General features: G+C 31.7%; 1 protein-coding gene across 1 annotated transcript; it reads left to right on the top strand.

Moving 5' to 3' along the window:
• The first annotated feature begins 1,466 nt into the window (after positions 1 to 1,466).
• Positions 1,467 to 21,739, top strand: LOC143043226 (heat shock 70 kDa protein 12A-like). Its single transcript, XM_076215637.1, has 3 exons — positions 1,467 to 1,681; positions 9,732 to 9,870; positions 20,800 to 21,739. The coding sequence occupies exons 1-3, from the start codon at positions 1,505 to 1,507 to the stop codon at positions 21,420 to 21,422; spliced, it is 939 nt and encodes a 312-aa protein (XP_076071752.1). The 5' UTR covers positions 1,467 to 1,504; the 3' UTR covers positions 21,423 to 21,739.
• Positions 21,740 to 24,740: the final 3,001 nt, after the last annotated feature.

Here is a 24,740-nt window from a genome sequence, read left to right as displayed (position 1 = left end):
ACAAGAATTACCATTAATATGGTCATATTTATAAATTAACTGTTTACAAAACTTTTTAATTTTTGAAATACTAAGCCTTTTCTACCCCAGGAATAGATTACCTTAGCTGTATTTGGCAAAACGTTTAGGAATTTTTGGTCCTCAATGATCTTCAACTTCGTACTTTATTTGGACTTTTTAACCTCTTTAGATTCGAGCGTCACTGACGAGTCTTTTGTAGACGGAACGCGCGTCTGGTGTAAATACAAAATTTGATCCTGGTATCATTGATGAGTTTATCTCCAGAGTAATGAAAATAAAAGTGCTTTTAAACTCCAAAATGGTATATAAATCGACTAGTTTAAGGAGATGTTTTACAATTAAATTTATTAGAATTATATATGCTTTATTATAAACTACGTACATATAGACAATACAAAGAAAAAGTAGAAACAGAAAAATATTTGAAGCTTCAGTTGCCAAGATCGGTCCAACGAGTTGTTGCCCTGTTCCGAAGTGGATCGCTTCCGTTGGCAATCGAGACAGGCCGATATGCACGACCGCAAATACCAGTTAATGAAAGAAGTTGTAAATTCTGTCCGAATGACGTCTTAGAAAACGAGAAACACTTTTTAATGAACTGCACTATGTATGATGACTTAAGATATAATTTATTTTCTCGAGCCAAAAACTTTATAGAAAACTTTGATACTCTTGATATTGACAGTCAATTTATCAGTCTTATGAAATGTAAAGAAATACAATCCTCATTATCATACGCACTTTTCAATTTTTATCAGAGAAGGAAGAAATTTATTTGAATATTAACATATATTTTTCATAGTTATATATTTTTTAAATTCTTTTTACTGTCATTTTTATTATTGTTACTTTTAAGTACAGATATTTTTTAGCTAGATCACTTACTTATATCATCACATTTACATTATTTTTGTTTCCCTAGAAATATATATATATATATTTTCTCTCTTTCTTTTTGTCTGTTTTTATTTTAAAAAGTGTATCCGGTTTTTGGCAAAACCTTTTAAACATTGCTTATGTTTTTATCTGTAATCTCTTTTTAAAAACAGCTTACTTAATGTGATAAACCAGTAATTATTTTTGAATTTTATAAAGAAATGCTCATTTTATTTTTAATATAAATGTACAGTTGTCTGTTGTGTTTTAAAGTGTCTCATAAGTCTATTCTAAGGCTGGATATTTGATCTTTGTTTGTATTATGAATTGTTGTATATATATATATTGTATGATCAAATATGTGACACTATAATAAACTAATTATTTATTTTATTTTATTTTATTGTGTTTCTTTCTTGTACTAGCACCAATGAAGCATGACGTGTTTATGGTATAATACTAACCAATAAAAAAAACATTAAAATGTTACAAGAGAACTTGATATCCTCCGTTAACTAGAATTTCTATGTCTTTGTAGAATAAATACCGTGATATAGCTGGAGATTTCAAGATTGTAACAGAAGATGGGCGTAAGAAAATATCAGCAATGGTGCTCTTCCGTATGCTATTCGAATTTCATATGGATCATGCATTACGTAACATGAAATTAAATGAGAGCGTTCAGAGCGGATTAACAAAAACAGATATCCAATGGGTTTTGGTTATACCAGAAATCTGGAACAGTAATAGTATGAAAAGATTTCTTTGTACAGCTTTTAAAAAGGTATGTTTGATCATAAATTGTTTAAACACATAAACCACATGTACTACGCTTGAAAAGTCTTTCTCCTTAGACCAGTGTTCGTCGTATTTGTTTTCGCCTTTATACATTGTGATACTTGTAGTAACATGATCTTGAAAATTATAAATCCAGCTTTCACTAAAAATGTAAGGAGTGTAATAGAATGGTACTGCATACATATGTTTAATCTTACCGATGTGTTAGGTAACTAAGGTATTTTTTTTTATAGAAGTATATATATCTACTATCAGGAGTCATTGGTCTAGTATTGAACTTCTGCTACTATTTTTAACATGGAAATTACTCTTACGTGGGATCTGATACATATGCAACTATTCCAGTCATAATTACGTTCGATAACTCTGCATGTGACTGGTTTAATTAGGGTTATATAAAATGTACTGGTTACCAGTGTGATAATTTTACAAAACATATATAGATATTATTTCATCTTTGTTACCATGACCCATTCGAGGTTTTCTTTTGTTAATATAAAATATTATCATAAAATGATTTCATAAAACAATCGTACTTATTAATACTAATATATGTATAGGTCTTGTCAAAACATCGTGATTAGGCCATGTTGCCATGTTTGTTTTCTTTGGTCACGTTGCTGACATAATTTGTATCTCAACATTCTAGCTTGATTTTCATACAAGTTACAATAACGTGTCATATTTAATTGCAATATAAACAGTTAAATTAATTATTTGCATATGCAAAACAAGTGTTTAACATCTTCTACCCTTTAAAAATTATTTGGTCGCCATTTTGTTTTATGTAACTTCGAAATTTTATCAAAACAGATAGCATGTATACACTTTAACAGAGAGAAACAATGTTTAATTCTATGCTGCTTTAAGGTAAGAAAATTATTGAAAAGACATGCATCCAACATTTTTTCGATTTTCATCGTATAAATCTTTAAAATTTATATTCACATGTCGGCCCAAGCTATCAATGTAAACTACATGGTACGTGCATATAAATCTTTATTTTAGTGTGAGAGACTGTTTCTTATAAATATATTAAAGAACATGTGAAAAAAGAAATTTCTTAAATACAAAAAGACACTCTCCGATAAATATTTGACATAATACTTTTTGATTTATACTTAAATGAATACCGGCATGTCGTGTCGTTGTAACCTTCCAACAGTGGCCGCTATTTTGAAAATAATTCTAACGAATGCCAAAATATGAACTTTTCAATCAAATTTCGAAGCAAAAAGTTCGATACCTAAACTGATATGGTTTTTCGATTTCATTTATATGAATATGTTGTCGATCTTTTTAGGGGTTGGGAGCATATAAGTAACAATAAATAAGTTAAAAAAATTGATAATACAAAAAGGTCCCATTGTAATTTTATCGAGTTTTAACGAAGAAGTCAACGGAGGCTGTGTTGTCATGTTACCTCAATTTTCAAACTTATTTCGAAGCACGAAATCATATATCTGAACTGAAACTTAAAACATTTTTAATCGTAAAAATGTGTAAACTGGGAGGTAAAATACACAATATTACAAAAAAAGTTATGACCGTTTGATATATGTACCCCGTTCACTTTCATTGTAAAAGTCACGTGATGACCGATATAGTAGGATATGAGGAAATTGTTATTCCATCCTGTCATGCTGTACAGTTATTAGTTTTTGGTTTTGTACTGCTTATTTTTTTTTAGGGGTTTTTTTCCACCAAATTGTTTTCTTGCGCTTTATTTCTGTTTCGAAAGATGTTTCTTAGTTATTTTGTATATAAATAAATCTGGTGTATTTACAATCTTCTGATTGGTTAAAAGTATAGCTTTTAATTTCATTGTTGTCAATTTTTATGGCGACACGCCCACTCTAACGTTCTGTATTCATTCGCCAACATGTGTGTACGTTGTTATTGTTAATATGTATATAAATATTATAAAAAGTTCTTTGAGCCTTATTTTTGATGGAAATTTATTTATAATGAATGGCAATAATTCATTTTGCCTTTATTGAACCATAAAGGGAATTTTTTACTCTTCACATTTTACATAATCCGCTTCGCGGATTATTCAATGTGAAGAGTCAAAAAATAATTTTATGGTTCAATAAATTCAAAACGAATAATTGCCATTCATTAAATAATATCACACAGTCTATATGCTTTTGAAACCGACCCTGTTTAACCGAACACTGTTCTTCTTGTTATGAGATCTCCTTCCTAACCGTAAAAGAAAGTGATATATAATTTTATTCCAAAATGCTCATTGTATCCTCAGGATATTACGTTTTATTTTGACGGAAGCTATCCGGAGACTCCATATGAGAGTTATTTCCCCTTATGCATTTGATATAAATGATATGCATTTTAACTGGTGAACCATAATCGATAGAAACCTAATTTCCAGAAAACAATATAAGGTGAAGGTCAATGGGCAAGGTCATATTATTAATTTAGATTTTGGCTCATTTACACTTCTTTAAAAAAAAAACGTACAAGATATCGTCAACATTTTGTTTTACTAAATTGTTTGTTGTGACATGTCGTAACACATAAATGTTAATTAAACAGGTACGCTAACATCAAATAAGAGTTTTAATCCCTCTTATATTTTAAATTACGCGTATAGTGATATAAAAATCATTCACTATATATGTAATAAATAATTTGCGTCTTTTGAATTGAGGTCTTTGGTTTATTCCCTTCAAATTGAGCTCAAGTTTATAGGTAAATTTGAAGTTTTAGATTTTGACCTATGCTTTTACTTAATAATTCAAATGTATACATTATAAAGTAGGAACTCTGTGGGAACGTCTCGTCGATAAACATATTTATCGCTATTTTACGAAATTTTCCTTTGATCTTGCTGACTGATAATTTCCCTTCTCAACGGACTCAAGTGATATACGAAATTATCGCTAGGAACTGAGGAGACACGTGGCGTTTTCAATGAAATTGACATGATTGACAACGTCGTCATTGCTAAAATAGCGATAAACATTTTATCATTGATCGTTTCAACTCGATTGCTTTATCTCACTCTCGCCGTAATGGCTCAAGCAAGAAAATCAATCTCGTTGAGATGATCAACGATAATCTATAAATATCTGCCGTAATGCATATATTTGGTGTTATCGACGTCGGTAAAAGGTACAAAGAAAACTTTGTCATTCGATGTCAGTTGAAACAAATATATCGTAGGAAATTTGAATTTCAGCTCTTCAAACTAGGCTTAATATAGAATTAACCTCGACTTGTATTTGTATTTCATAACAATATGTAAATCGGTTATATATTTATATCCACAACGTTTATTTTAGTATCATATGCAACAATTTAATATCCTGGCGGACCTCGCAAAATTATGCATATATCATCAAGAAGTTGAGAACTGTAAAATGTTGTATGTACCTCAAACCAATTTCGTCAATAAAGTTTCTAATTTTTGAGAAAATCATCAAAGTTTTGTGTTTTTCACCGAAATGATACACCATGTTTAAATATTTTTCAAGGATCCATCGATCATTACAATTAATCTAAGACATATTATCTTTACAACAAAGTCAAGTGTATGTAAATGTGTTACGAATTGGTGATGCGCCAGTGCGTCAGAGTCGGCATAATCCAGCACCAAAAGATCTAGAACAAATAAAAATGCTTTAACGTTAGATTCACATCATCATGCAATTTTCCTTTCAATTTCTGAATGGTCAGACTTGTCTAACAAATTTACACCGAAGAAGGACATGGTTGCATTACTCAGGATCAATTTGTGGTCATTTAGTCAGATAATAACTTCGATTTAATATTTTCTTGCAAAGTATGACAAAAATTCGCTCCAAAACAACCTTTATAAAATATGGTCATTTCAGATACCTGATAAGGGTTAATTTTCTTTGTTTATAAAATAGTTTGAGGTGCTATGCAGGATATTATATCTACCCGTGAATTTACAGAATTTAGTGAAAAGAGTTTAGTATTACATTATAACATGGAAGTAATGTTGAATAATGCTTACATGGTACTAATAATTAATTTACTCAACAATTTGATACTTTTCTTTAAAGAAACCCCTAATAGAAAGAGAATATACTATAATGAATGTAACGAAATATGCAAAATATGCAATACAAGCGACGTTTAATTTTCTATTTTTAAAATTAGATTTATCTAGGGTTTTTTTAAATGTTGAAAATAATAAACTATGATTTAACGAAAAATTAAAATGGAACTAAGCAAAATGAAAATTAACAAAAGAGTTAACAACAATATGTTTGATATTAAAATAATATGGATTCAAATAAAGCTTGTTATTAATTTTCTTCAGCTATAACCATTTAATATAGATCAAATGTCAAGGAAACAATTACAACTTTTATAATAAACATTTGATTCAACCTAAATTTTGTGTCACGGAACGCATACTGCATGAAACACTTCTTCTTCATGATATCAGTTACATAGATTTTCAATTCATTTCGAAATCGCAAAATTGCTTCACCTATTTTAACTAAGCTTTATATGTCAAAGTGTTGCATGTATATGTTTAAAATCTAATTACTCAACTGTTGATCTCATTTAGCTCTAACCATATCTTCGATAGCCAAGGGTGACGATCCACTTCCCTCCTCTCCACCCTTGGCAAATTAAGCCAATATTTGTGATAACAATGTTGCGCCATCTATCGGTAGATTAAAGTCACGCCCATTCAGAATACATTATTCTTCACCAATGGTAGCACTTGAACTCTTCAAGTTGGAGGTAAAACACTGTAGCGTCTAGATTCTACACACTTTACTTACTTACTTAGTCCTTGTTATGCCTTTTGGCACATAGGGCAAGGACAAGTTTGATTCTACACACTTTGTAAAGCAGGAAACGAAAATATACGTTGTCATTCATGCATTTGTGCAAGAAACATACATAGGAACTTCTATTCGTCGATTAAAATCATTCAAATTGTCACTAAATATAGACGTATGTTTAGGGATGTAAAGACTTGTTGCACAATAAGCACGTGGCAATTGTTTACATACACTTTCTACATTTACACGTGATCATGTTATAGGCGCTTTTTGATTTGATGCAGCGAGTTTCGATTGCAACCAATGAAAATCATTACCTTGTGTCACTGAAATTCTATCTCAATCCGCCAAGGGTGTAGAGGATGGAGGTGGATTGTAACCCTTGGCTATCGAAGATCCTCTAATCATAGCCAAAACATATATTGACGACAAACGCCGAATCTCATTTATTTTGCTTTATCTATCATAGTGTTATCTTTTAACCGTAAACTTAGTTACGAATATAACAACATTTAACTAGTTGAATTAAGAGTTTTTACCACGATATAGTTTATATTATTGTGATTTAGTAACCTTGATCTGCTTTGTACAAATGTTTTTATGATCAGAATTGTGTGCTGGGTCATTTGTAGTTTTAAATCTATATATTACAGACTCAGCGTTTATTCATTATAAGTTATTACCATATATATATTCCTTAAAGTCTCGAGTTCCTTTCAAATTATATTTACAATATATAAATTATAGAAAGTTGTATTGAATTGCCAAAAAATGGGCCAAAAATTTTTTTTTCTATTTTGAAGACAGTACCTAGTGTTAAAGTATATATATCTCTTTTAAACTGTACTAAAATGTTCCATACCACAAAGGGAAGGCTGGGATCGAGTTTGGGTGTAAATACTTCAAGAGGGGGGGTATTTTATTTTTTAAGTGGAATCGTATTTTTTGTCTTAAATTTTTTGAATTTTTTGAAAAGTTTCAAGAAGAACTCTTCAATTGCACAGTATTGCACAATAGCAGGACATCTTTAATTGAACAGTATTGCACAATAGCAAACTATTACACACTAACACAGTTGTGCGCAAAAGCAAGTAATCTTCAATTGCACAGTATTGCGGAATAGCAAAGTATTGTTCAATAGCACAGCATTAAGCAATATCACAGTATTGGGCAAAATCAAAATATTGGGCAATAGCAAACTTTAAGTATTAGGCAATAACAAGATATCTCAATTGCACAGTATAATGCAATATCACAGAATTACGCAATAGCACAGTATTGTGCAATAGCACAGAATTTCGCGACGACCCAGTATTGAGCAAAGGCAAAGTATTGTGCAATATTACAGTATTACGCAATATCAAGAAATCTCCAATTGCAAAGTATTGCACAATAGCAAAAAATCTTCAATTGCACAGTATTTGACAATAGCATACTAGTAGTATTGCGCAACAGCACAGTAATACGCAATAGCAAGAAATCTTCAATTGAAAAACTTCAAAATTGCAATGGGATTTACTACCAATGGGGAAGTTGAAATCATCACTTCGTAAATTTTACTGCCGTCATCACGAGTTGGTTGACCGTTATGGAATAACCGCTTTACAGATGATATCGGATATGTTCCTTACGTTGTAACTAAAATCCCCTTCCCTTTCATGAATGTGACTTACCGAATTAGACTATTTACCGGATTTGTTATAACATGAGCAACACGACGGGAGCCACATTTGGAGCAGGATCTGCTTACCCTTCCGAAGCACCTGAGATCACCCTTATTTTTTTGTGAGGTTCGTGTTGCTTATTCTTTAGTTTTCTATGTTGTTTCATGTGTACTTTTGTTTTTTCATTTTAACCATGGCGTTGTCAGTTTATTTTCGATTTATGAGTTTGACTGTCCCTCTGGCATCTGTCGTCCCTCTTTTTCAATGTCTTTGATATTTGGGGGTTCTTACCTTGTATTACTATTTTTGGATAATGGGTCTCATTCTTAAATTTGTCTACATTGAGGTCGAAAATGTCCAAAATTAAACTTTGTTCGAAATCAACAAAAACTGAATTGTGGCTGTATGATATGCTGAATCTTATTGTGCATTTAGATTATTTATTTTGGGTCCTGTTTTGAAATTAGTCCATATTAAGGTTTGAAGGGTCTAAAGATTTTGTGTTTGATTTCAATTAAAAAAAAAATTGTGTTTTGTGTATGCTAATCTAACCATGTTATTAGATTTTGGATATCAGACCATTATAGGTAACTAAAATGTCAAGATGTTTAAGATCTTTAACCACATTTATTTTGTATCAGAAACCTATATTATGTCAAAAAATTTGATTAAAATCCAAATTCTGACAGTATAAAGCTTGAATATTGTGTCCAAACTTGCCCCAACTGTTCAGGGTTCGACCTCATTGGTCGTTTTAGGTTGCACTCAGCGAAGCATCTTATATTCATTGTTTGCACTGAATTCTTATTGTCTATTTTAAAAAATACACTGAATACTTATTAGTTATCAAAGGTACCAGGATTATATTTTAATACGCCAGACGCGCGTTTCGTCTACACAAGACTCATCAGTGACGCTCAGATCATATAATTATAAAGCCAAAAAAAAAAATTGAAGATCATTGAGGACCCAAAATTCCAAAAAATTGTGCCACATACGGCTAAGGTAATCTATTCCTGGGATAACAAAATCCTTAGTTTATCGAAAAATTCAAAGTTTTGTTACAGAACATTTACAAAAAATTGTAATTGATATTCATGTCAACTTAGATTAAAGTAGGGTGCACCCGCACGGGATGCACATACGGTACCGTTATTTGTTGATTGATTTGTTGTTGGTTTCAAACTCCAAACCTCAGTGTTCAGTGACTAGCTTGTAATTACAGTAGTAGAACTTTTGAGACAATTTGGACACCTAGGCCCCTTATTTCAACACTTAACTCGATGCCAATTTGTTTCAAACGTTAATTAACGGGTGCTTGGTTGGTCCATTCAAAATGCAGGGGAGGATATGTTGTTTTTTCTTGAATGTTTTATTTATAGCTTATTTGGAACTAATCTGGACTTGTTATTGAGCTTAGTTCCTTAGATTTTTCCTATTCTTGTTTACAATTCCTTTTTAAAGTTTCTATGCATTTTGTATAAATAACCGAGTCAGACAGCTTTGTAAACATCTAAATTATTATTTAAGAAGATTGTGTATATTTAAAATTATTTATTATAATTCATTGATTTGATTTTAGGCAGGTGTTGATGATTTGATTGTTGGATCAGATCCAGAGGTCGCTTCTTTGTATTGCGAATATGTGGCAGTAGAGAAGGAAACAGATGACCTCAAGATATTCCATTCAGGAAATAAATACATTGTATTCGACTGTGGAGGTGAGAATTTTATCGCTGTTGGATGATTATACGCTTATATATATATTTTAAAAAGAAGATTTGGTATGATTGCCAATGAGACAACTCTCCACAAGAAACCAAACTGTCACACACATTAACAACTATAGGCCACCGTCCGGCCTTCACCAATGATAAAAGCTCATACCGCATAGTCAGCTATACAAGGCCCCGAAATGACAATTCAAACGAGAAAACTAACGGCCTTATTTATATTCAAAAATGAACAAAAAAAAACTATATGTAACACATAAACAAACGACATCCACTGAATTACAGGCTCCTGACTTTGGACAGGCACATACATACATAATGTGGCGTATATAGTCAATATTGAGCAATTTGTTGAAACGTTTCAAAGATACATAAAAAAAAATTAAAAAATAATGCCCATTGATTGTATCGTTTCATCATTTTATTTGAAAGATTGATGAGAATTTAATTTCATGTTTGAATGCTTCTTTGCTCGATATGATTTATAATTTGTTGATATTACCCCGCGTTTGTGTTGTTGAATGCTCTAGCATTTATAATTCATATTGATATAAAATATTTCCTGATTTGTTTTAAACTGACAATCTGCTGATGGACTGGAATTACATATGGGTATTGATATATTCAATTTGCTGTTCTAAAATTCCATAATAACCTCAAATAAAGGAAATTATCTATCCCATGATTAGCTCGATTTACGTATCCGGATTTTGCTTTTATCTTTTTTTTTCCGTTTCGTTCTATTAGCTTTTCAACTTTTATATTTGTTTTTGGACCTTTCATGTTTAAGGCTTCGTACATCACTGAAGTAATTATCGAAATGTGAATCTGGTGAATTTGTAGCGTTAACTGTGTTTCAGTCGGATTTTAAACGTAATAGCTCACAAAGTATCATTCTGCTTGAATACAATGGTCCACTGAGGACACAATATTCAATTTCCAAGCCGATCGGTCTTTCGTCTAGTTCTTTAAAGCTGATATTTAGAAACAACAATACAGAATAAAAGTCTTTGTTTTGAACCGAAATGGTTCAAACAAAAGAACTACTGCAGTACAGTCATTTAAATGAAAAAGTTCTATTTCTACATCATCATAAATTATAAGAGATCCAAATCCATATGCACAACTGCAGAAAGCCAAAGGACAAATGGTGGTATAATTTATTGGCAGATATTGAAATCAAATATACAAGTTAATCTGTCAGGTAACAATCTATACAGATTAAGATAATTAACTGGAATATTATATGATGTACATTAGAAAAGAGGCGAAAGTTACCAAAGGGAAATTCAATCTCATAAGTCAAAAGACAAAAAACAAAACAACAGTATACAAAACACAACATAGAACACTAAAGACTTAGCAACAAGAATCCCACCAAAAAGCTGGGGTAATATCATATGCTCCATTAGGGTAATCATATCATACTCGCATGTGGCACCCTTTGTGTTGCTCATATAAGAACATTCCCAGTGATAATTCTAATTGGTAGGTCCCATTCGGGGAAAGGAGAACGGGGTTGTAGTTCCAACAATTTGACCATATAAGTCGTTATCTGTGAAACAGGAAGTCCATAACGATCAACCAACTCGTGGTGTCGTTCGTAAAATTTTCAAAGGGATATTTTCAACTTCACCACTTGGTACTCTTGGTTAAATATTGTTCCTTTGACCAGCAACCTAATCCTCTGCTAAGAAAATTACGATAGTAAATGCAAACCCTTGAATATTGTTTCACTTTGGAGATATATACTCTATATGTAAGTGCTCTTGAAATGTTGCAACATAAAAATCAAAAGTTCACAATTAGAGAGCTGAAATAATTTCTTATCATATTGTCAATTTCTAGATGTATTCAATATAAGAGGTAAACTTTACTGTATATATTGTATCATAAATTACCTCCCAAATTAAACATATTACCAGATTTTACAAAAGTTCACAATTAGAGAGCTGAAATAATTTATTATCATATTGTCAATTTCTAGATGTATTCAATATAAGAGGTAAACTTTACTGTATATGTTGTATCATAAATTACCTTCCAAATTAAACAAATTACCATATTTTACTTGAGCAACACGACGGTTGCTGCATTTGGAACAAGAACTGCTTACTCTCCCGGGGCACCTATTAATAAGATCATCCCCAGTTGTTGGTGGGATTCGTGTTGTTTTGTCTTTAGTATTTTATGTTGTGTATTGTATATTATTCTTCAAGTTTTGTGTCTTTTTCAAGCTCACCTGTGTCGAAAAGTAAGCTTTTCTCATCACATTTCATAAGTTTGACTGTCCCTTTGGTATCTTTCGTCCCTCTTTTAACATTCACGTACATTTTTTGGATTCGAGCGTCACTGATGAGTCTTTTGTAGACGAAAAACGCGTCTGGCGTAAATTCAAAATTTAATCATGGTATCTATAATGAGTTTATTGCTACTTAAAAAAGAAGAACATGAACAAGTATTACTTAATGTAAATGATTCAAATAAACTCATCATAGATCTAGATAGAGAGGACCTTAAGTAAGTGTACTCAAATCAGGACAAAGAATCGGAGCTTTCCACAAATGAGTTACTTCCTTTATTTATATGAACTTTTATAAAAGCAATGAAAAACTATCCGTTTTGAATACTATAACATGTTAAGTGGCTACTATGCAAGTGATATACCCGAGACTAATAGTTCATTAGCAAAGGTTTCAGTCCCACGACCCGGTGGTAGTTATAATACTGACGATACTAATTGTTCTGCTCCAGATGCGCTTTCGACTCTTAATGTTGCACGTAAAATGAAAGTCTTTTTATGACAGCTGATATAAGATTCATTGATTGATTGTCGGTTTGTAAGGACAGTGGCAAATATTTCATGTTAGTTGAGGACAAGAACAAATAAACAATACATATATCGATAGTTTAAATTAATTTTAAATTTTAATCCAGCATGAATTCACGAAACTAATACATGTAATTACTGTTTTCAACTTGATTAAAACGTTAAGTAGATACAAGAAGATGTGGTATGAGTGCCAATGAGACAACTCTCATCCAAGTCACATTATGTAAAAGTAAACCATTATAGGTCAAAGTATGGTCTTCAGCACGGAGCATTGGCTCACATCAAACAGCAAGGGACACAGAAATGACATGTGTAAAACCATTCAAACGAGAAATCCAACGACTGTGTGACTGTGTTTCTTCAGCCTGGTCACATAATTTACATGTTGGATTCACGTTGTTTTGATTGTAAGCTGCTCTAGTTGTCTGTAGAATATAGGTTCCAGTCTAATTGGAATTCTGTTGAGGTCTCTTTGATTAGCACTATTCGCTAAGGCCAAAGAATGAATTTTCCCAACTTTAAATGATAATGTTGGAATGTATTTCATGCTGGAGTAATATATTATTTCTTCGTTAATTATTGTTGTCCAATTATTATGTAGTTCATTATAAAGTAGTGATAATAGGTTTTCTAGATTATATATGATACAGATCTTTTTTCATATCTATAAACCAACTGCTACTATCCATACTCTTAATCTGTAGTTGTCTTTCTGCTAGCCTCCACTCAGATGAGTTTTTATTTGCTCTTGTAACATTTCCAAATATGGTAAGGATTTTCATGTGTATTTCTGCTTCTATGGGTAGTAAACCAGATATCAAATACACAGCAGGATCAGCAACATTAACATTTAACGAAAGAATTTGCCTTAGTAACTTTTTGTATTGGAACTGTAAATTGTCAAGAATTTTGCCTTTTGGTAACACAATTTCAAGTCCGTAGGTTAGTATTGGTAGAATATAGGTTCTCATATAAGATCAAGACCATTCTCCCTATGTAGACCAGTTACAATTAGGCTGTAGATAGCTCTTCTGCTTTTTTCAGATTTTATTCAACAGTTGTTTGTGCCGAATTGATTTGAGATCTCTATTTGTCGTCTCTAATATGTGTAGCGTTGTCTACTACTGGTATTACAGTTTCGTTCAATTTCCAAAATCCTAAATTAGTTTCTATAGTTTTAGCCTTGCTACAGGTATAAAGACGCTTTTTGAAGGTTGTAGATGGTATCCTTCACCCTTACTAAAAAATACGGCAATATATATACATTGTTTGTATATCTAAAGGGTAACAAGCAAGTAGTGCAACACCATCTGCACAGTTCGGTGCAAAGCAATTAATGTTTTCAATTTTTCAACCAAGCCCTGAGTCAACTAGAAAATTCAAAAGAGGGTTTATATATACTGAACCGCAAAAGAAAGGCAAACATAATGAAAGAAAAAATGCTATATTTTTTCGATTGAATGTGCGTATAAATACCCTTGTTATTTAACCAATTATCATCATTTCAGTTCATTTACTGTTCATTGATAAAGTTTTTCACCACCTTTTCACAGATTTAATTAATTCAGGTCACCAGTCAGTAGCGTGTGTGTCCGCCATTAGTGTTGAGTATGTGGACGGTCATTTGTACTGTTTGATGCATTGTGGCGTTTTCGTAGACATTTGATGATGCGTACATTAGAGTTAAATGCATTTGCAAAGAATTGAGATCACTGTCCAGCATTCAAACGTCATAGTGCCTGTTCTCTTTGTCGTGTGTTGAGTCTTGGCATCAGAACTGCATCAAACAGGTTATGTTGACACAAAAACTTGGCACCTCTTAATTACCCTTATAGAGGCACGGATTCAACGTGCATCTCATCATCATGAAATTTGACTGCGAAACGTGTCCCACGGACCCAGCGAAACCATTATTAGAACGCCAAAATTAATGAACGCAGTCAGCCGTAACGAAGATTTAAACATAATCCTTGCATCATTTGAAGGTAATTTCCCTCAACCAAAATAAATAAATAATTTTTTTCAATGCATTTGAAAATTTGATTTTTCTAAAAATACGACGTTTTTTTTTCGGTTCAGTATATAATTTAACACTGAGAGTTCCACCTTGCCGAACACCTTGTTCTATTTTTAAGAAATCTTCTGAGACGCTATTGTCCAATTTGACATGTGAAACTGTATTTTGATATAGATTGTCTATCAATAATATCGATTGATTCGAAAAGCCATACTGGTGAAGTCTTTTGATCGAGTTTGCGTGAACCACTACATCAAAGGCAGATTTTGCATCTAAGAGCCCTATATATGTTTAAAGGGAAACTTCGCAAAAAAATCAAAAATTGATATTATGTCCATTCTGTATAAAAATGCTCAAATTTATAGATATTAAAGTTTTATTCCGCTAAATAAGAGATCACCATCGATTTTAAATTTTGAGTATCAGTTCTCTACTCTCCGCCATCTTGTCACCTTCTCCGATGAAAAATCCCGATATGTCAATAAACCACAAAGGAACAAAACTACAGTAAACGATGTAGTCGTAATTGCGTGTCGATATCTTGTCAATCGTACGGTTGTTTTATCTGACTGACTAACTTGATACGGAAAATGGTCTTATATTTTTAAATAACCATATAGTCTGTTATTTTTAAACTGATAATATTGTAATTAGTTAAAAAGTCAAAGTTCAAATCATAAAATGATAAATAAGTGTTCCGTGGAAATTGTTTTCGAAAATCTAATTCGTTCATAATTCTTTCAAGTAATAAACTTTATTTAAATAAATTCGGATCTTCCCTTATCTGATCACCAGCATGGCTAAAGGTATTACTCCCAAAGGTATTGGAAGGGGTGTAAGGTGACACGTCCAGGTATTCAATCGATTTCCTGTCCGGCGGGCTTGCAAGTTCATGCATCGTTTCACTTCTGTAGGTATTGATCAGTGTACACGACCGTTACTTATAACTTTCCATTTTGAACTATCAGGTGCATGTATAATATACATTTTTGTCTTGCGTGTCCGAGAGTGATATAATATACTAGTCATTACTGAACTCATACGCTTGTTTATAAATAACATTTCTGGTGTAAAGAATATTATTTATAAAAAAAAAATAATACAAAAAAAAATAATTGAAGAAATACAAATCTATTTACATATTTTTCCAAGGGTTAATTTGGGAAAATGTAATATATACTCGTTGTCAATAGTTTAGGACAGATTGGAACATACCAGAATTATTGATCTAAAAAAATTCGTTGTCTTTTAATTTTAAACATCGTTGATCAAATAGTTATTTAAGTATATATATACGTTGGGAGACGACGATTATTATAGTTGTCTCAGATTTTAATAAGGACGTTCCCCATTATGAATAAATTTGGTTGACGTTTATCACACTTGAAAAGAATATCTATTCGTAATTTTTCGATTCCATTACAAAAATATTTTTTTCTTTATTCGTACATATTATATTCCGCTTCGGTAGAGTTATCTTCAGATAGTTTCATATATTAATTAATACATGGCTTTCAAAAGTCTAAATGTAAGTGTTCTCGTACATTTTTTCGCCTAATAAAGACAAATAAAAATGATTTAGTAAAGCTATTTCTAATTTCTAAGTCCCCCTTTTTTATGAGACATAAATCAAGGACAAGACTTGTATATCATTTCATTCTGACATATGAATTAAGTTTCCCGTCTTTAACCGAAAATTCTGTATTTCTTAGTAAATTAACTTATTTGAATTCAAATAAATAATAGCACCAAATATAATTAAATAATTCCACGGCGACCAATTTTTATTTGTCACCAACTTGAATATGTATTTTTAATGTGTGTATTAAATGCTACCACTGATCCGAATAGACAGTCACACCTGGCAAGGTGTGCCCTAGAGGCGTGGTTAAATACCGAAGTGCAAATAACAATTTACCTTTCAACAAGCCATCTACGAGTATTTCCACAGAACCGTGAATACACACATCGTATAAACCTAGCCATAGCAGAGATAGTAAAAGGTCAATAATAGTACACCAACATATTGTCTTTACAGATTATTGTACTTTAATTTGTTCACCTTATCAGTCCGAAAATGCATTTATTAAAAATAAATTTATAACTTTTTGTGTTGTCTACAAATATAATTCGAATATATACGTTTAACATAGATAATTTATCTCACGAATGAGTACAATTGAACGTCTGTGCGTTTTATCTTCTTATTATCGGATGGTTATTAGATAAAGCATAAGTCATCGGCGCGCTTACGATTACGTTAAAATATGATTAAAAACCAAGACTTTTAATGATTGTATTTTAAATCCCGGCATGCAAAAATCAGGAGAAAACGTCACGACCTACAGGAAGTAGTTGATATTTTTTCATTAATTATTGAATTTCTCCTTTATTACTGCACATATAGCGATAAAACTTTGTGAATATATATATTATGTCATAATGAACATAATTAAACCATAAGTAAAAAATCGTGAATTTTCCCTTTAAGATCTTTATTCTCTCTTTCAAATTCTTCTACTATAAAATCACAAAGTAATGGTGATGAATTTTCTGTGAACCTCTTTGTAATTGATTTTGACATAGAATAATTTACAGTTCTCTCTCATTTTTAGTATCTTCTCAATTACTTTTGAAAATGTTGGTGTTGCAGTAATTCCTCTGTATTTTTTGGCATTTTTACAATCACCTTTATTTTTAAATACCGGAAAGAGGGTTCCAATTTTGAGTGAAACAGGAATAAAATGCTCTTGAAAAGATTTATTGATTAAGGCTTGTAAATATGTTATTAGATTGTCACCGCCATAGATAATATTTTCTGCTTTAATGCCATAGAAATCTGCTGCTTTGTTGCGGTTCAAACTGTTTATAGCTTTTAAAATGTCTTCCTGTGTTACATCAACATGTATAAATTGCTCACTGCAGAGTTTAAGGATGTTAATATATTCATTTTCTGTAGTCTTTAGATAATTGGAAGCAAAATTTTCATCAAGGTTGTTTTTTGCTAATTGTCCAAAATGTATCTTCCAGCCTTCCATTATTTGATCCGGAGTGTTATAAATGCTGTCACCTACATTAAGCTCATCAATTCGTCTGGATAGTTTTCCACGTTGCTGGTTAATAAGTTTATAGAAGAGAGTTTTGTTTGATGATCTTGCCTCAACAATTTCATTTCTGTCCTGTATGCGTTTTTGTGCAGCTTCTATTCTACATAACTTTATCCATTTCTATGTTGTAATTTTATTTTCAAATAGAAAAGGGTATAAACAATCAGTTGGCCGTCCATTTGCTTTCCAATAGTAAAAGGCTGTTTTCTTATTCCTTATAGCTTTTAATTTTTCGTCAGACATTACTTTTAATTTTGGCTAAGTCTTTCGAGTTTTTGTTTTTGTGCGATCTCATTTGAGGCTTTTGTTATTACAGCAGTTATATCATGAAAACCTTTTTCGATATTATCTGTTGTTTTCATATCTTGTAGAGATGTAAGAAGTCCTTCATTAATTATCTCAGTGTACTTGGCCAAGTCTCGCTTTATCCCATTTAACTTTCATTGTAGGCTTAAATTCTGTTTTCTTATTTGAAATCCAGAGACAATAATAGAGGATAGTGGTCAGATACATTCCTAGTACATTCACATTTACTAATATTGATGATAGATTCTTTAAATGTTTCTTGAAAAAGTATATAGTCAATTGCAGTACAATCACTCCCATTAGCGCTAATGAAGGTTTTTCCAATATCTTTTGTACACAGACGGCGTATGTCAATAAATGTCTCATAGAGTCATTAGATCCAAAGATTTCCTCATTAAAAGCATTACCAATTATTATTTGTTGTGTTTGTTCATACGTTGCCATTATTTCATTCAAAAGATCTATACATTCTTGAAATTCTGTTTGACTATTTGTTGAACCTTTACAAAATAGATATACAGATATGACAATTAAATTTTGGTCACCATTGATCTCAATGCATTGTATTCGAATATTCCCTTTTTTTCTTTTAAAGTATAGCAGTCCTACCATAGCCTCTTATCCATGGAGTAATTGGGTCGCTGGAGTCTAATGCTTTACCAACACCATTATAATTATGTAGTATGTCATTCAACATATTTAACTGACAATGGCAGAGCCAGTGTTCTTGAAGTAGATAAATGTCAATAGAGTTACTCAGTTCAATTCAGTAAATAGTGAACCACAAGTTAAAATGTTCTTACAGTTAAAATCTAAAATCTTTAATACATATTTACAGTTTTTAGTCTTCTTTCCAATGGGTCTATGTTTTATCTTATATTTTTGGACGGTTGAGGCTGTTTTGGTATAAAAAATGCATGTCACTTTTGTTTACTCCATAGCTTATAGGTTCAACTTCAAGGGAGATGTGGAACCAGCTGGAATCACTTGTTCCTATGATCTGCTGATGTTTAACCACTTCTTTATCATTTCTATAAGTTGTTTCATTGGAATGTGAATGTACGGTTTTGTTAACTTTCTTTTGTTCAGTTGGAAGTATTTCAATTAAGTTTTCTTTACACATGTTTCTATCATCGTTGAGGTCTGAGTGGAAGCTAACAGAATGATTGGTTTCTATTTCTTGTTCCCTGTTTTGCATGTGATGACATTGGTAGTAAGCATTTGAGTATTGATGACTTAGTTGCACATAAGATGTATTGTGAAAAACAGATTGCCCGTAGGAAGAATATTGATAATTTGGATGGTGGTTTGTAAAGAATGGTTGATTTGATTGCTGATTTGGAGAGTATTGATATGTATGCACATATGATTTTTTGCTGATAAAGAGATTATTGACTTGGATTAAACTGTTCAGGATTCGAGGATATATTACCGCTATTGTTTAGTAGTTTGTTGAGTTCTTCATCTACCTTACCAAGTACATAGTTGGTGACTTTGTCTCTAATTCCCACTGTGAGTTTATCACATGAGGTACTATCAGGACTAACTTTGTTTTCTGTGTTAGGGATACTGTGGAAAGTCCCACCAATTCCCTTTGTAGTCTTATGACCCTCTAGTGTCTCAATTCTCGTTAATAGATTTTTTACAGTCTGTTCCAACTCGAGGTTTTTTTCTGACAAGTTTTCGTTAATAGCAGTCTCCTTCAGCCTCAACTGTTCATCTTTTTTTCGTAGTCTCTGTTCTAGATGTCGAAGTTCTTTCATTTTGATTTTCTGAAATTCGGAATTTACATTGGTTTCATTTTGATCTTGCTCAGTGGCTCTGTTGGTATTTAAGAGAATATTATTTGTTGTTGAATTTTCTTCATTCTTTTCTGTATGTTGCGTTGACTGCAATCAATTTTGTTGCCCTCTGTATCTATAGTTTTAGCACATGTTTGATGATCTTGTGTAACATCCAATTGTACAATATCATTTTGGTCTTTGAACCCTAAACAAGCAAAACAGGTGCTGTTGGAGTTATTCAAACACGAATTGTGAAATTTCATTAGACAAACAGAGCAGCAATCTACCTTGTTTAGTAGTGACATATTAACACGCATGACAGTTCTGTACATTTTCGTCTTGTTAATCTTTATAGCAATACGTTCTGTTTCTTTTTTCTTTTTTTTATATATAAAATAATATCTTTATCGCACTTTTCTTTGCTGTTGTGACAAATTACTCGACCTACAGCAGTTGGCCGAATATCCCTGTGTATTAGTCACTGAATAACCAGGGAATTTATTCAGTGAATTCATATTTATAGAAAGCGTTCAAGCTTTTAAAGACTTTAAACATTCCTGGTTCTTATCAAAATATTATATTATTCTTTTTACAAAGTTCAATATTTAGATCGATCGATTATCAGCTTCTAAACAGACCTAATAAAGTAGTAAATCATTCAAAACAAAGTTTTATACAGTATTTAAAATGCAGATTAGAAAAAAATATAATATTAATGTCTGTGGTCGTAGTATATATTAATTAAGATGATCCCTTTTCAAAAAGATTACATGTAGACATAATCGTAGGTGTAAGCGTCGGTATCAAATAGTTTTCGAAAATGTATAATTTGAGATAACAGTTATGATCAAGATGATTCGTTTATTGTAGATTATACCACATTTGTGTCTGTTCATCGTGTACAACAAGAGAAGACGTTACATGGAGTTGTCAAATCAATTTTTAGAGATGTAGGAGACACCGGGAGTAAAAAGGCATTTACACAACTAATGGATGACATTATAGGCAATCGTATTTTTTCAGATTTTCGTAACAATTATCCAGCAGACTCTGTGGACATGTTAAGGGAATTTGAAATGCAAATGAGCATCTTTTGTGGTGACGAAGACATAAAAGTAAAATTGAGAATACCTGTTTCTTTAATACAAACATTTGAAAAAGAAACCGGTAAATCATTACGGGATGCCATGTCAAAAACACCATTTTCAGATAGAATAAAATGGGTTAACAACAAATTGCAAATCAAAACACATTTGTTTGCCTGTTTGTTAGACACAACGATGCAACATAGTATTTGTCTTCTTCGCGAAATGTTGAGAGATCCAAAAGTTGTAGGAACTACAAACATTATCATGATTGGGAGATGCTCTAAGTATCCTTATCTACAGAGAATTATAAAACAGGAGTTTTCAAGCTTCAATGTGGTGATTCCCGCAGATGCTAGGCTTTCGGTTTTGAAAGGAGCGGTTATATTAGGACATTATTCAAGATAAGTAAAATGCTAAATTACTGAAAGGAATAGATAATGTATCGACGTTACGAAAAAGAGTCAGACAGACAACATTTAAAATGATTGCATTTTAGTGTTAAACTTACTCATTGAAATCTATTATCTCAAACTTCGGACAGTTGAAACTAAAAGATTTTAATTATAAATCATACGGAGCAATCATCAGTCTTCTTCTATGACGTCATATTTTGATGGACCATATGCACTTAGTGGTGATATTTGTACAAATCTAAATATCACTTAAAACATTATTATTCTAGTTTATACTGAAATAGAAATAAAGTGTAATTTTAATAAAATACAAAAATGTGTATCCAGAGAAAATGAAAATTGAATAAACAACACAATTGTATCTGATGTTTTTAAAAAAATTCTCACTTAAGAGTTCCTTCGCCTGCAACAGAAGGAGCTACCGTAGATACAACCATTACATTTAATTTCATTTCAATAGGAAATTCCATACAGTGTTAATTCACCTTAAGACAAGTTATATCTAATTTTACCTTTTAAAATTGTAGACACTGTTTTATTTCAGTCTTCATAACCAATATAAAAAAAGATGTTCTACATATATGATTGCCAATGAGACTACTCACACGAGAGACCAAATGACACAGAAATTAACAACTATATGTCACCGTACGGCCTTCAACAATGAACAAAGCCAATACCGCATAGTCAGTTATAAAAGGCCCCGAAATGTCAACGTAAAACAATTCAAACGAGAAAACCAACGGCCTAATTTATGTACAAAAAATGAACGAAAATAAAGGTGAAACACATACACAAACGACAACCACTGAATTACAGGCTCCTGACTTGGGACAGGCACATATATACAGAATGTGGCGGGGTTAAACATGTTAGCGGGATTCTAATCCCCCCTAAACTGGGACAATATTGTAACAGTACAACATAAGAACGAACTATAAAAATCAGTTGAAAAAAGCTTATCTCATCAGATGGATAAAAATACAAATACTACTTTACAGGATAGTTTCTAAATTGCCAGGCTCGGTAAACAACATTTCCGTAAAAATGAGGATGTGCCATCCCATTTGAAATAATGTTTTTGACATGTACAACCAAACTTCAAAAACAAATATTCATATCTATGAACGAATTTAGTAAATATTTTTTTAAGTAATGTGTGGTAACGAAATCCTGTGGCTGAATAATTTACCAGTATTATACACAGATTACGTTCGTTTAAATAATAAAAACTCACAACAGACACTGATATAGCGGAAGAGTTGTGAAATATACACACCGTAAGATGGAAAAGGAACATCACCATCCAAAAAGTGATAATTAACAATTATTAAATTTTAGTGTGGAGTTTCATGATTAAAACCGAAATATCTAAATCTATGAAAGGACAGTTATTACCGTTAAAATTTGATTTATTCAAATAAGTTTCTTGTGATAAATTTCGGCAGTATATTGAGAAAATTCTTGATTATTTAATGAAAAAATATCATCAAGATAACGGTAAGTGTTGTTGCATTTATCAATTTAATACAATTTAGACGTGTCAGTACTAAGTTTAATCATAAACTGTGATTCTTTTACAGTACAAAAACAAGTCTGCTATTAAAGGGGCGCAATGAGTGCCAATAGGAATATCTACAAACTGTTGATAAATTTTGTTTCCAAAACGTACATCAATATAACAGGAAGAAAAAAAACAGCTTCAATCATCTCATCACACCTCCTTTTATATCAATATTATGATACATTTTCAACCTTAAAACAGAATTCACTCTCTGTCTATTTTTTTCGGAGAACAACCTTATTATTTTATGCACATCTTTTTATAGCATCGAAAATCAATAGATATTCAAAGTGCATGTCTCCGCATTCATTGCAAAATTATACTATCCACATTAATTAGGACACGCCGATGTGGCCTACTGAATATCCCCGTATATGAGTCTGTTAGCACTTATTTGCATGTAAGTACGATAAGTAAAGCCGACTGTCTCAACCGATTTCCGTAACTTTGATTTGTTGTGCCTATCTGCAAATTGCAATATGTCTATAAATAAGATAAAATTGAGAATGGAAATGGGGAATGTGCCAAAGAGACAACAACCCGACCATAGAAAAAAACAACAGCAGAAGGTCACCAACAGGTCTTCAATGTAGCGAGAAATTCCCGCACCCGGAGGCGTCCTTCAACTGTTTTGTTGTGAATATAGTTCGTGCAGTGGCATTTAGTTTATCTTCTAACACGTGATGATTATGAAAAATACAATTACAAAACATCATATCTTTTTGCCAGTTTTAAATGAAATATCAACTCCCTTGGTCACAGATTTGTTGACTGAACAATGTCAATGTTTACTATTAAGAATGTTGTGAATGATATTTGAAAAAAAACGCATTTCTCATTATGAGGTTGAAGGCTGATAACAGTTTTGGACATTGTTTCATACAATTGGCGAAAAATTTGTATAAAATGTCTGGTTTTAAGAAGAAACAAACCCCAATGAAAAGACTTCAATCCAACCAAAACTTGGTAGAAACTGACATTATTGATAAACTTATTTTATTGAGTGTTAAATGTAATTGTTGTTTTCAGAGGACGTGTTTACAAACGGTCGATTTTCACAAAGTGTAAGTCTTGAAATACAATTTTCATGTGTCGGTATGACGTGGAATCAGGGTCATGAATATCGCATTTAGAAAATGCTTAAATCATTTTAGCATTTACGAAAATAATTAAGCATATGCAAAATTATTAACCTTATACCGAAATGTTGTCGCGGAATGAAGGTCATAATTTTTTTATAATTTATTTCAGTGTATGCTTTACTCATTTCAGCATATGCTAAACTCATTGCAGCGTATGATAATTAATGAATAACTGAATTACTAAATTTAAAGAAAATATCATCCAATCAGTGAACCTGTTACATAAGGAAGTAACCATTTTATTTCTGGTGGGCTAGGAAGGATTTTTTTATCCTGACTTTTTTTTTTACACGGAATACGTACTCTGCTTATTCTTTTTTTTTAAAAGTTACACTGGTTTTGAGTCCTGACATTTTTTCTCTCTCTAAAGTAGAGGTCCTAGCCCCATCCCATCAAAATCAAATGGTAGTTCCCTACATAAAAAAATGTTGATACTTATTGCGAATCTTTAATTACTTTAAAACGATCACTTTTTATTAAACGATTCAATTCTGCACTATTCTATTACACTTAGTCAAAAAAAGAATATAAGCTAAAATTAAAAACCAATTGTTCAGAGAACAATCAGAGAAGGTCTTTTCACATAAATTTTCACAGTTATTGA

The sequence above is a fragment of the Mytilus galloprovincialis genome, chromosome 8 (assembly GCF_965363235.1).
Source record: "Mytilus galloprovincialis chromosome 8, xbMytGall1.hap1.1, whole genome shotgun sequence".
Taxonomy (NCBI): Eukaryota; Metazoa; Mollusca; class Bivalvia; order Mytilida; family Mytilidae; genus Mytilus; species Mytilus galloprovincialis.
Note: the sequence above shows the minus strand (reverse complement) of the source record. Positions and strands in the feature narration are given on the sequence as shown.

Bases quoted from the DNA above. Each gene is read 5' to 3' on its own strand.
- LOC143043226 (XM_076215637.1), top strand. From the start codon at position 1,505: ATGGTGCTCTTCCGTATGCTATTCGAATTTCATATGGATCATGCATTA. The intron at 1,682-9,731 runs GTATGTTTGATC...ATTTGATTTTAG, and splicing joins TTTGTACAGCTTTTAAAAAG to GCAGGTGTTGATGATTTGAT. The intron at 9,871-20,799 runs GTGAGAATTTTA...CGTTTATTGTAG, and splicing joins CATTGTATTCGACTGTGGAG to ATTATACCACATTTGTGTCT.